The sequence below is a fragment of the Neopsephotus bourkii genome, unplaced genomic scaffold, assembly GCF_033783945.1.
Source record: "Neopsephotus bourkii isolate Nb327-2 ecotype Australia unplaced genomic scaffold, CSIRO-AGI_Nbou_v1 NB_71, whole genome shotgun sequence".
In the NCBI taxonomy this organism is placed as follows: Eukaryota; Metazoa; Chordata; class Aves; order Psittaciformes; family Psittacidae; genus Neopsephotus; species Neopsephotus bourkii.
In genome coordinates this window covers 245,287-259,849 of record NW_026900588.1, presented here as the reverse complement: position 1 = coordinate 259,849, position 14,563 = coordinate 245,287, and the positions used below count along the sequence as shown (strand labels likewise).

Below are 14,563 nucleotides of genomic sequence, written 5' to 3'. Positions count from 1 at the left end.
AGTTTGCCAATCCATAGGCCTCTACATACTTAGCAACTATTCCCAATAACAGTTCAATGGTTTTTGGGCAAATAGGTATTATGCTCAGTTTTTAAGAGTAAGAGGGTAAATAAAGTTCACCCATCTTGATCACAGGTGATCCACCAGCTGGATTAATTTTTCTTCTACATACAGAACCAGACTGCTTTGGGTTGGAAAGGACCTTCAAGCTCATTTAGTTCCAAACCCTTGCCATGAGCAGGGACACCTTTTACTAGATCAGGTTGCTCCAAGCTCCATCCAATTTGTGCTTCAACACTTGAACACTCGTATACATACGACTATTCATAATTCTACTTAAAAATAATATTCAGTCCTGATCAACAGGTACGTATTGCTTTCTACAATTAGTCTACATTCTTGCTAATGCCTACCAACAGTTTTAAAGACAAAGGGGAATGGCTTTAAACTGAAAAAGGAGGGATTTAGACTAGAAATTAGGAAGAAATTCTTTCCTGTGAGGGTGCTGAGGCACTGGCACAGATTTGCCCAGAGAAGCTGTGGCTGATCCATCCTTGGCAGTGCTCAAGGCCGGGTTGGACAGGGCTTGGAGCAACCCGGTCTAGTGGACAGCGTCGCTGCCCATGGCAGGGGTTTGAAATTTGATGATCTTTTAGGTCCCTTCAAACCCAAACCATTCTGTGGTTCAAATACAGTATGCTCTTGCCCTGGGTTCAGCAGGCTGCGTGGGTCTGAGTTACTGACTGCACTTAAACCATGACAGCCCTAAACTTTCTTAATGACATTTGTGAACTACAGGTTTTGTGAAGCAATGAATGTGCAGAAGATATCTTCAAATGTAAATAATTGCTATGTATTCAGTTCTTTATAGTTGTGTTGACTTTTGATGCAAGAATAAACTTTGCTTTCAGTGGAGCTCCACTGGCATTATTATTACAGGATTTACTACCTCATATGAATCACTGAAACAGCACTTAAGAAGGAAGACTGAAATTACCATCATAGTATAAATACAATCACTGGATATTCAGTGACAGTTTAGGATTTTGAGAAGTTGTGTGTTTTGTTGTCTGGGGGCTTGGGGATTTTTATTTATTTGGGGTTTATTTTTTGTGTGTGTGTATTTTTGGAGGGTTTTTTTGGGGGGGGGGGGTGGAATTGATCTCTTGGGTTTAACCTCAAGAAATATAAATAAGCATCTGACAAATGATCAGAAACTCAAACTCTTTACAGGTAGAACTTGAAGCTGCACAGTCCAGGAATCAAATACCTATTTTTCATACTTATAATCAATTCTCATCAATTGAATTTGGTCTCACCTTCAGAATGGATTTGACTGAAATCTGCACCTAAGATTCACTTGATCTGAAATCTGATTTGTAGGTAGTAAGAAAGACAGTCATAGTCCGAGAACTTTTTAGAGGTGAAGCTCTAGAATTACAAATTCAAGTCATGGAAAAGGAGTCACCAGGTAGAAGAAAAATGAGGAAACCCCCACAGAATCCAAACAGAGAGTATACATTTGTCAACACTCCAGACTGGATACTGATATTAATCAGAAAATTCTTTGGACAGGATGAGTTACAGACTTGGCACATTCCCCCCGCCTCTTCCAAATCCTGGCATGAAAGGAAATATACCTTTTAACAGATTTGTCCTTCAATCAAGAGAGCAGACTTTGGCCTCTTCAGGAACCTGCTTAGTGAGGTTCCATGGGAAATAGCCCTAGAGGGCAGGGGGTCCAAGACTCTTGGTTGATATTCAAGGATCACCTGCTACAAGCTCAGGAGTGTTGCGTCCCACCTAGAAGGAAGTGCAGCAGGAGGGCCAGGAGACCTCCTTGGATGGATAAGGAGCTGCTGAGGAAAATTCAAATGAAAACAGAGGCTTATAGAAAGTGGAAGCAAGGACAGGCAGCCTGGGAAGAATACAGGGATGTTGTCCAGGAAGCTAGGGACCAGGTTAGGAAAGCTAAGGCCCAGTTAGAATTAAACTTGGCTAGGGATGTTAAAGATAACAGGAAGGGATTCTATAGTTCCATTGCAAATAAAAGACAGACTAGGGACAATGTGGGCCCTCTCTGGAAGCTATCAGAACTGGCTACCCTGGGTTTGGAGAAGGCTGAGGTTCTCAATGACTTCTTTGCCTCGGTCTTCACTGGCAAATGCTCTGACCACACCATCCAAGTCTTGGAAGGCAGATGCAGGCACTGTGAGAATGAAGACCTTGGGCCCACTGTAGGAGAGGATTTGGCTTGAGACCATCTTAAGAACCTGAATGTGCACAAGTCCATGGGAGCTGATGAAATCCATCCGCAGGTCCTGAAGGAGCTGGCAAATGAAGTTGCTAAGCCACTGGCCATCATATTTGAGAAATCATGGCAGTCAGGTGAAGTTCCCAACGACTGGAAAAAGGGAAATATAACCCCCATTTTCAAGAAGGGGAAAATGGATGACCGGGGAATTACAGACCAGTCAGTCTCACCTCCGTGCCTGGCAAAATCTTGGAGCAGATTCTCCTGGAAGGCATGCTAAGGCACATGAAAAACAACAAGGTGCTTGGTGACAGCCAGCATGGCTTCACTAAAGGGAAATCCTGCCTGACCAATTTGGTAGCCTTCTATGATGGGGCTACAGAACTGATGGTCAGCGGTAAAGCAGTTGATGTCATCTACCTGGACTTATGTAAAGCGTTTGACACTGTCCCACATGACATCCTTGTCTCTAACTTGGCGAGACATCAATTTGATGGATGGACCACTCGGTGGCTAAAGAACTGGCTGGATGGCCGCACACAAAGAGTTGTGGTCAATGGCTCAATGTCCAGCTGGAGACCAGTTATGAGTGGTGTCCCTCAGGGATTGGTGTTAGGACCGGTCTTGTTTAACATCTTCGTCACTGACATGGACAGTGGGATTGAGTGCACCCTCAGCAAGTTTGCCGATGACCCCAAGCTGTGTGGTTCGGTTGATGCGCTGGAGGGAAGGAATGCCATCCAGAGGGACCTTGACACGCTTGTGAGGTGGGCTGATGCCAACCTCTTGAAGTTTAACCATGCCAAGTGCAAGGTCCTACACCTGGGTCAAAGCAATCCCAGGCACAGCTACAGGCTGGGCAGAGAAGAGATTCAGAGCAGCCCTGCAGAGAAGGACTTGGGGGTGCTGGTCGATGAGAAAATGAACATGACCCGGCTTCAGCATGCGTTCATAGCCCAGAAAGCCAACTGTATCCTGGGCTGCATCAAAAGGAGCGTGACCAGCATGTCAAAGGAGGTGATCCTGCCCCTTTATTCTGCTCTTGTAAGACCTCATCTGGAGTATCATGTGCAGTTCTGGTGTCCTCAACATAAAAAGGACATGGATCTGTTGGAACAAGTCCAGAGGAGGGCCACGAGGATGATCAGGGAACTGAAGCACCTCCTGTATGAAGACAGGCTGAGAAAGTTGGGGCTGTTCAGCCTGGAGAAGAGAAGGCTGCGTGGAGACCTCATAGCAGCCTTCCAGTATCTGAAGGGGGCCTACAGGGACGCTGGGGAGGGACTCTTCATTAGGGACTGTAGTGACAGGACAAGGGTTAAAACTTAAACAGGGGAAGTTTAGATTGGATTTAAGGAGGAAGTTGTTTACTGTAAGGGTGGTGAGGCACTGGAATGGGTTGCCCAGGGAGGTCCTGAATGCTCCATCCCTGGCGGTGTTCAAGGCCAGGTTGGATCGAGCCTTGGGGTGACGTGGTTTAGTGTGAAGCGTCCCTGCCCATGGGAGGGGGTTGGAACTTGATGATCTTAAGGTCCTTTCCAACCCTAACTATTCTATGATTCTATGATTCTATATACTCAAGATCAGAGAGAGCTGAAAAACACATGGCCTGGTTCACTAGGTAAAAGCACTGTATGTGATAAGGTTTCAGAGGCATTATGAGGAGTTTGTGATTTATTTTTACCCTTCTACCCTGCTACAGAATATGACCTCATACTGACAAAATACAGCAAGTCACTAATTTCCATTTCTGCTGATATGTGTTGTTAGCCATTCATTAGCATATCATTTAATTATGCTGAGATCTGCAGATATGATTGGGAATTCTGTGTTGTTTCCGAGGGCAAGCTATTCCCTGTGTTGGAGATTACTTTCAGTAACAATTTTTTGGTTTTATTCTTGAAACTTGCCAGTTCAGCTATTTGGTGGAAAAAAGCACAGAGGGAGATTACTGTTTGTTTTTGAAGCACACAGCACACTTACTTGCAAGATTAAGTACCTGATTACCCAATAAATTGTAATATATTTTACTCTGCAAGTCATTGTATTCTGGTACCTGACAGTAATGACTTCTTATATTTCCCTTATTTTTCAGATGATTCACAACTCTAATGATATATAAAACTCTAATAATATATACTAGGTATTTTTCCAGTTACAACATGAAAAAACATCTTGAATATTAAAGAAGCTTACCTGACCGTCCATCCCGTTGAAAATCCACATGGTACCATTCACCATCATTCACCTTCTTCTGCAAGGCTTTTATTTTTATAGTACCTGATCCCATGTCTAAAAGCAGGTAGAGGTGGCCATCAAGCATTTCAATGGCAAAAAAGTCAACTTTCACCATCTGTGGGTGTTTGGCATCTTTTTGGTGCCTGGGTTTTCCATGACTGAATAGAATCAGGCCATTTGGCTCAGTTGTGCGGAAGTCAAATGATATTGACCCTGTTTTCTTGGCATTCCACTTTGGCAAAGAGATGAAAGACTCTGGTGTTTCAAATGTGATTGGATCTAAGGTTGCAACATTCTCACATTTAAACGCTACAACCCCATGAATCTTCATTTTAGGATCCCCTTGCTTGGCAAGTCGAGATAACTCCAGCCTGACATCATTATTTTTATATACAACCTGCAAGCAAAGCAGAGAAGTTACAAAGAGGAACTTGACCATTTTAACCAAACAGATATAACTCTGAATCAATATATCATTTAAAGGATAATCATGATGGTATATGAATATGATAATTAACATACACACAAAATTAAATAACTATTTCCATTGACTAATGATTTAATAATAGTTTTCATTAAACCAAACAAAGTTGCTCTAAAAATATCCCTGGAGTTAATTCAAACTATCTGAAAGAATCTGCACATTATTTATATTCTCACTCATAAATTAGTTTGCACGGCCTTGAATGCTTGAAAGCCCTCTTCACACAGCCATTCAGCTATGTTAGAGAAGTATTAAACGATTTCTCCCTCTAAACCCTTTGTCACTGTCTTAACTCTTCTGTCCATTGACAGAAAATGCCCAATGGTCAGCCACCTTGTGATTTAACATCTTTTCAGTCTGTCCTTGGTGCTGAGGAATAGTAGCATCCATGGCATTCATGAAGCTATAAACTAAGGAAACTAGTATCACACTGATCAAACCAGACAAAAACAGGCCATCTTTGAGCAGTTCAACTGGACAAAAAAATAGCCCCCCTTACATATTTTCCCTGACTGAAGAAATTTCTGATAAAAATTATAGATAATATTAGCTTTAAATCCAATTGACTTCTACAGCAAATATCGCTGCTTCAAATCACAGTTACTCTGCCCAGAGAACTCCATCATGATACAACCATCTCCCAGGGTTCTAGCCTTTACTGGGATATTCTGAGATTTTTGCTGTTTATGTTGTCCAGGATACAAGGACTACTTAGATGAAGCTCCCCAGTAACTGAGGTGTGCACAAGTATTATGTCAATATTTTTTATTATTCAATAAATTATATACTTAAGCTGAAATATCACTGAAGGGCTGAATATGACTTCATGGAGACAAGCTAAAAAATTCCCTGTTTCTAATGTTAAGCCTACATTAGAAAGCAATTTGGAGCAAAAGCAACGTCTAAGCAAATCAAAGCACTTTGTGGTGAGGCTTCTTCATCTACAGATGCAGATATAGATCACGTCTGGCCCTTGATCCAGTGTTTCAGCTATACAATGTAGTCTGAAGCTGTTCAGGGGAACAACCTCTGGTTTTGAGCTTATAACCCTATTACAGGTTAGAAAGTGCTTAATGAATACTTTAGGTACAGCTTCTGGATTCAGTTCCTCTGAAGCCTAGTTTGAATACAAATGAAACCCACTCCAACATGCACTAAGTGAAAGAGACGGGAGGTACACTGCAGAACTGTGCCATTGTTAGAAATCAGAACACCAGCAGGCACAATCTAAGATGGCATACCCCAAAAGTGATAGCTGCTATTGAAAAACCATGTTTCAAGAAAACAGAACACTAATGAGATTATTGATAGATCAACAGTTTTTTACTGTAGGAATTGTGTTCTTTCAAATTATGGAATCATAGAATAGTTAGGGCTGGAAAGGACCTTAAGATCATCAAGTTCCAACCCCCTCCCATGGGCAGGGGCACTTCACACTAAAATGTCATTATCCACCCAGCAAACTACTTCATAAGCCATGGCAGAATAATTCTACTGTATTAAAAAAGTCCATTTCTCCATCATATTTCAGAGTTCAGTACAAATACTGCTGTTCTCACTGGAGCTGGGTCTCCAAAGAGAAGAAAAAAACCTGGCTTTGGATTCTTGACAGTAGAAGTGATATGCTGCCACAGAGAGGCAGATAACGTGTTGCCTTCTTTGAGTGAAGACATCAGAAGTGACTAGAATTGGAGTAGCTATAATCTTAAAGAATAAGGTACCGTGTTTGTATGTACCAAATAGTTCTGGAACACTTCAGAGACGGCAGCTAACACAAAGGAATTCAGAAGAGCACTGTAGAATAAGCACATGCAAGTGATTTCTCATAGGGGTGACTTTCTGTCTTTAAAGAAAGCCAAAGGGCAGAAGAATGCAGCAAGAAGCCAGTAGCCTGGCAGCAATATTACTTAAGAGATAGCTGGTATCATGAAACATTGGCCACCTTCTACAGCAAGAGGGATTTTGAAGAGCTTCCATCTCATCTGAAGGAGTTACAGGGGGCAACCTTTCTACAACAGACTGAAAAGTGTTAAACGAAGACTGGAGGATATGATTTAAAAAAAAAAAAAAAGGAACAAATGAGCTCTCATTAGAATTACATCATGCTGTTGACAATGAAATCAATTAAGGCAATGAAGAACACGAGGAGAAAATACTCTTCAGTTGCTTACTGAACAAAGGTAAGGACCAGGACAAGTAAATGTACAAAAAGAATCTCTTGTTTATGGAAAAATTCAAATTGGCTGATATGAATGAAGCTGGTTGACCAAATAATAAAATTAGTAGTTAATAGCCATGTTAGAAAACCTGAGCAGACAAATGGAGCTTTCCTTCATTTCTAGCACAGCTCAGTAGAACTTCAAGTCATTTATCAACTCAGAAACAACATAGTGCAAGGACCTGATGGACAGGGAATATGGACTACAGTTTCCTTATCTTATCAACAGCTATTTGAGTACCTTAATATACAATATATGACAGAAAAACTGTTCTTTAACATTAACTCATTACATTTTCCCTCCAATAGAGATGTGGATTCACGATTAGTTACATGAATATAACCGAGTCGTATTCAACCTTATCCTTCACAACCTACCAGTCAGTATCCTTATATTACTATGTGCTTGCCTAGCATCTAACTGGGCTGCCCCGGTAGTGATTTATGTACTCGCACACTGCCTCTCATACCTGAACAACAATATTTTCCTGCACATGCAATTGCCAGCCCTAAAGGAATTATACTGTGCTATTAAGAGCACCTTGAATTTGTCTTCTATTTACTGTATTCTTTCCTCTTATTAAGTTAGGTTCGAGAATAAATTTGTTTTCAAGGAGAGAAAGGGAGCACCTACATATCTTTTTCCAATCAAGATAGGAGCTCCCTTTGCTATCATCTAGGCCAACCACATGCTGGGTAACTTATATCACAGTGCTGAGTCTTAACAAGCAAGCCCAGCTAAGAAACAGCAAATATTAACTTAAGCTCAGCACTCCTTAACATGGTCTGTAGGCAGATTTGAGCACATGGAAAATTAATTTATGTTTCCCAAAGATATATCATGTATATAATTTATTGCCCTAGTATGCAATGACTTCTGGGAATGCATTAAGAATTCACTACAGATCTACAGTCATCCTGGCAGGTGCCTTCAACAACAACAAAAAGCAGCTGATCAGCCAATGAAACTATATTAATAAACTAGCAGTGTACAGATGTTATGAATGACGCTGAGAAAAGGTGAAGGAGAACACAAGGAATTTACTGCTGTGTTCCTTATTAAGTTCAAATATAAAATTAAGAAGTTGACATGAAAACATTAATATCAACAAAACCATACCGTTTCTTTCTACTGACCCTATCCCATTAAATTTAAAGCCATGAAAGATGTGAAAGAATCCAGATTTCAACACCATTTTCAAACTGCAGCCCCTTCCACATTAAAGATTTCTTTACTACGAGTGAAGAAATGTCATTACTCAAATATTTTAGTATACCAACTAACTCTGCTAGCAATACCCTTTCAATCACTGTGATTAAAGCCTTCAAAACACTATAAGGCATTTCTTTCAAATTACATTATTAAAACCAAACATGATCCTTAAGGGCCTCATCACACCACCTAATTTTCAGCATCTAGGTTTCCTTGAGAATCAAAAAGGAACGACAAGTTCAGAGCATTTACATTATGACCTTGCTCTGAAAAAATTAATCTATTTACTTAATTGGGGCACAAGGAAAAAATAGTTTGATAAAGGCAATTTCAATCATTCCCATTTCCAAACATGTTAAAAGCGAAAAGAATGATACAAATCTTTACCATAAGGGAGTGCTTTTGTATTTTCATGAAAGCTGCATCACCTAGTGCAAACAATGGCAGATAATTCATAAAAATGGAGACTAGCATCATCCAAAATGGCTCAGGATTTGTGCTGCTGACCTACAATTTTATGCTGCACAGTGAAGTCAGAGGGAGATAATATACTGATGTCAGCATCATAGCAATGGGACTTAGAGTAAGTGAAGCCTGAGGCAATTTTATCCGCTTGCTTTAACAGCCACTAGAATTTCCATGCTCATTGAGAACTACCTGGTGCATACAGCACCACATTCCTCTGAAATCCAAACGCAAAAGTGACCATTGAGAGTTACCATGTTGGGTGGTGGGGTTTTTTGGCATTTGTGGGATGGTTTTGAACTAATCCATGAATGTCAGCTTCTCGTTTTGCTTATGCGCCTCAACTCATTTCCAAGCTCCAGAAATGAATATACCAAGGAACACAATAAACTACAGACTAGTGATAAAACTTCGGGAGCCTCAGTTCAAACATCTGCAATGTGGTTTATTTCTGAGCACAATGTAAATGAAAGCACATAATATCAATGGCAACAGCTACTCAATCCTCTAAGATTATTCAGCTTTACCAACCAGCTTTGTTTTGTGAACACAGAGATAAAGCAGGTATAATGGAAGCTCCAAGGAAATTGTTTTCATCCTCAAATGCAATGGTTTGAATTTTCCTGAGGTGGGTATGTATGCGTATGGTAGAGTGGTACGTTAGAATGGGGGTCATTTTGAGCACCAAAACAAAACCCAAGAGGTTACAGAATCCTACAGAGTGGGAGGTAGGCTCAGGACAACAAGACAGAGTTCCACAATGTTAGATACATAAACACCTGGAGAAAAACAGCAGCATGTGTAATTTTTTACATCAATAAGTATGGTCTGGGAAACTGTCCTGCAAGTTTCAGATCAAAAAAAAGTTGCTTAATAGAGCTGCAGTGGGAAGGAGAAGAATGTCTAACCAACTATATTGCCACAAATCCCCCAGAATATATATGTATCTGGGAGATTTATGTTCTCCTGCCTCCTCTTGCTGTCCACTCTGAGCATCTGAAACTGTTGAGTGGAAACAGAGCACACATGACTCTCCATGCAAATTGGACTTGGCTCTTCCAAGGAGAAGGATTTTTTTACAAGGGCCTGTAGTAACAGGACAAGGGGGAATGGTTTTAAACTGACAAAGGTGAGATTCAGATGAGACATCCACAAGAAATTCTTCCCTGTGAGGGTGGAGAGGTGCTAGCACAGGTTGCCCAGAGAAGCTGTGGCTGCACCATCCCTGGCAGTGCTCAAGGACAGGTTGGAAGGGGCTTGGAGCAACCTGGTCTAGTGGAAGGTGTCCCTGCCCATGGCAGTGGGTTGTAACTGGCTGAGCTTGAAGGTCCCTTCCAAACCAAACCAGTCTGTGACTATATAGTTGCAGATAACAGACAGGAAAGGCTATTGATTGCCCAAGTCCAAAAGAGCACCAAACACCTCTTACGTTACCCAATAAAGGTGGGGAGATATTTAGTAACTGGAAGCATATTGACTATATTAGGCCTGACCTCTCTCAGGGCAGCGGCTTCTGAAAAACATGAAAGAGACTTGTTCAAGGCAAATATATCACTCATGTAGCATAGCACAATGTTCTGTTTATAGCTTTAGATATCACAAGTATATTTTAGATTCTGACACACTCCCCACAGACAACTATATCCTACAAGGCAGGAATAAAAGAATCACTAAAATATTTTCTGCTATTAAAAGCCAGGACTAGGAATCCAGGAACCTGGGTTTCACCTGCATCTGAAGGCCTCACAGAGAGCATCTCCTTGCTTCTCTGTAAAAGGAATATGCCATTTCCTCACAGGGTAGGAACTTGTATGAAGGTGGAAGTTTGTATTGCCAACATCTGATCTACTGAAGCTTCATTCAAAGTCTAAAAGGTCTTTTCCAACCTGTCCAATTCTATGACTGTATGATATTTACACACGTTTCCCATAGGGTGTCCTGATCCCCTCCCCATCCCCTTCCATATTCTTTTTGAGGAATATGGCAAGCACCATGACAGAAAGAGCAGAAGAGGATGCCACTGCAGAATACAGAGCACACTGGCCATTTAAACAGACAAATAAAATGTACCCAGTCTGGTCAAAAACTACACTCGCTTAAAAGCTGGGCTTGAACAATCCATGTCTCAAGGTAAACGTGCCATGATGATACAGTCACTAGTGCTTTCATGCCACACTGAATGGCTAAGTAGGGACAATAAATTTGTGCTGTTTATTGTTTCTGTAACTAAGCAACATGAACTGGACTCATCTTTCTCAATATTAGAGGATATATTGCACATCAGGCATTTTGAAAAATTCCATTCCCAGAAAAGAGACATACTTAAGGCACACAAATAAATATTCTATTTGAATTGCTTATTATCATACCCCTACAAATGACAGGCAAACAAATGGATACCAAAAAAAAGATAAAAAGTTAGCATAGTTATATGGAATCCCACTATGAATTTAATAATAGTCTGCAGTGAACCTTCAGATGTATTATGTCAGAACTATCACTGTCCTAACCCCAAGGAACAGAGCAGGAAGACAAAAAAAAAAAAAAGGAAAAGAACAACCCAAAAACCAGAACAACAAAGAACTCAGAATTTGGTACAGGAACGATACCATAATCACTCTAAGGCAATAATACAGTCAGAAATGAATCTAGTACTAACAGAGTCAAAGTAAAAAGCAATAGGTATATTGTGAATGTTACAGGGCACTGTTTTGAGAAACCTTTACTTGTTTTTCATCAGATTCACTGTGCAGTACTGGGAAAGTCACCTCAGTTTCATGCATCAGTCACCTATTTGCAGAATTAATACCATCATGATAGCTGAGCTTCAAGCAAACTGGTCTCTTCTGCTGAATTCTGAATGCTGATCTTAGAACTGTTTGTTTCCTTTCTCTCCCGCTTTGCCTGCCTGAATAGAGACATCTAAAGAGGATGCCAGGGAAAGCTTTTTTATATTCTAAATCACTGGCATATCATTCAACATGTCATATTAGCAGAAGTTAGTGGGGAAAAAGAAACCCTAACCTTGATAATGGGATTGTTATGTTTTTCACCCTGCTGTGGCCACAAGTCTTTTGAAGATCTTTTTTCCCCTCTTCAATTGACTATTTTGTTATTCCTTGTATGCCCTGTTGTGAGCTGCCAGACTGCTAAATGTTTCTCACTGTGGTTGCTATGCTTTCCATTTTTAAGAAACTGGTTCAAGGAGTGTTGGTTGTGGCTCTTTTTTAAAACTTCCCATGGCAAAGACTCATAGAAATTTCTTGGCAACACCTATACTGCAGAATTTAGGAACAAGTTGGTTCCACAGAAGCTCAATCAACTCCCAAGTAGGAATAAAGCCTTTCCGAAGACATAAGGCATGAAACAAAACCAAGAGAAACAAGAATCACCAAAAGGAAAACAACATGTATTATCTGAAGCAAAGGCAGCTTTGCATCAGCACATTATAAGAAGTCTATGGAAGAAAATAGATGATATGCTGCCTCCAATGACTGTCTCGGGGAAAAAAAGGCCTATGAGAGACTCAACTGTTGTGCTGGATCTCAGCCTTTTCCTCCCCTTTCTTTCATGGTGCAGCAGAGTTACTAAAGACTGCAGAAGTCTCTTTCCCCATTAACCATTCCTGCCTAAACTCAAGCACAAGAATTCTTTAGGGACCACAAGAAAGAGGTGATGTAAGGCAAAACACAGCAATTACAATTGAAGGGTTCAAGCCTTATTTCTTTAGCATAACATTCATAATATGCTAAACACTTCCAATCCACTTAATGCTTTAACTTCAAGGCCAGAAAATAGTGAAGAAACTTACAGGAAAAGACAAAAATCATGTAAAAAAAATCCATGTTCTAAGGAACATCTCAACTCATGTGCATCTGAAAGCACCGAGTTATCTTTATTAGGGTAGGAGTTATATAGGGGGGAAAAAGGAAGCAGTCACAAAAGAGAAAAAAGACAGAACAGCAAATTAAAGAGAAAAGCTAAAATGGACCCAACACAGGATCTAAGTTTGGAAGGTCAGTGATCTGAAGACAAACCAACCAAAACTTGCTTAAAAAAAATAAATAATCAATTACCAATATACATACCCCTGAGTGTCTGCAAATATTTGAACAAGTTTTTTTCCATATTGAACACATTCGAAAACATCTATGAAAACAATGTTGGGCTCCAATTAAATGCAGAACATCAATTCTGCATATCCTTTGGTAAATGAGGGAGGTTTATTCCACCCCTCACTAGCTTCCCTTCCTTCCTTCAGCCTCTCACATCAGTTCATTAGTAAGCTGCCAACTTAGGGCTCTTAACCTTACTACTCCTACTGAATAATAAATACCCAACTGGCTTTTTCTTCCTATTTTCTCTCACCTGCGTAGGTTGTTCTTGCATCTAGCTGAATAGCCAGCCTTTGGCTGTGGGTGTTCCTGGCTGCTTTCTGTTTTGGACTCATCTGCTCTGTTTCCTGGTTTGAAAGAACCTTCTGCTTCCACTGAGGGGAAAATAGACCTCTAATCCTAGGCTGAAATGCAATGCCTGTTGTGTGAACTATGGCCAGCCTTCATGTAGAAAGCATCCTTCCTTCCTTTTGAGCTCTGCTAGATGACTGTCTGCTCAGGCAAGTTGGCTACTTGTTGACAAGCTACAAAAACTTTCCTTCTTCTGTACTAGGAGCCAGCACAGTATACATCTAAGTTAGCAGCTCTCTGATTTCGATTTGTAATACTTGATATAGCGACTGTTTATGCAGCTGTGGGCGAAATTCTGACCCACCATGATTACAGACTGTTTTGGGTTGGAAGGGACTTGAAAGTTCATCCAGTTCCAAACCCCTGCAATGGGCAAGGACACCTTCCACTAGAGCAGGTTGCTCCAAGCCCCTGTGTCCAACCTGGCTTTGGACACTGCCAGGGATGGGGCAGCCACAGCTTCTCTGGGCACCCTGTGCCAGGGCCTCACCACCCTCACAGGGAAGAATTTCTTCCCAATGTCTCAACTAAACCTCCCCTCTGTCAGGTTAAAGCCATCCCCCCTTGTCCTGTCACTACAGGCCTTTGTCAAAGCCTCTTTCCAGGCTTTTTGCCAGCCCCTTGAGGCACTGGAAGCTGCTCTAAGGTCTCCCTGGAGCCTTCTCTTCTCCAGGCTGAACAAGCCCAGCTCTCTCAGCCTGACTCCATTGTTAACAATGGGTAAATAGTAAAAAAAAAAAAAAAAAGAGAGAGAAAAAACCCCACAAACAAACAAACAAACAAAAAAAAAACCCAATTCTAATTCCCACCCCCTAATTACAGTGCTAACTTGCCATTTGCTGGTAGAGTGACGTACACATTCCTGAAGACATCCAGGAAGATTCTTCCCTACTTTCACCTGCAATTTCTTGTGAATCATTATAATCCTTTTAACACATCATTTTTGCTTTCCAGTACTGCAACTTCAGTAACTCTTCACATCAGCATTTTAAAACAACCTTTCCTTTCTCAGATACACGTGGCAACTGAAAGCTAAGTTTCCTGTACTACTTTCGCACACAGAGTTATTACTGTAACTCCAACACAACATACATGGTATCAAGTTGCAAACTGTTTTTCAGAGGCAGCTTTTTCTTCAACATTGCTCAATGATAAGAAGTACACTGTAAGGCTACTGGGCTGTGTGTTCCTGTGCATTTTATCCTGTGCTTATGCTCCTTTTCTA

At 40.8% G+C, this 14,563-nt stretch overlaps 1 protein-coding gene across 28 annotated transcripts in view; it reads right to left on the bottom strand.

The window, feature by feature from the left end:
• The window catches only part of NRXN1 (neurexin 1), a 678,625-nt gene that overhangs the window by 419,951 nt on the left and 244,111 nt on the right, over positions 1–14,563 (bottom strand). For all 28 annotated transcript variants that reach the window (XM_061353676.1, XM_061353687.1, XM_061353697.1 and 25 more), the window contains one exon: positions 4,451–4,889. In XM_061353676.1, coding sequence (XP_061209660.1) covers positions 4,451–4,889 — 439 coding nt within the window. The remainder of the gene's footprint in view (positions 1–4,450; positions 4,890–14,563) is intronic.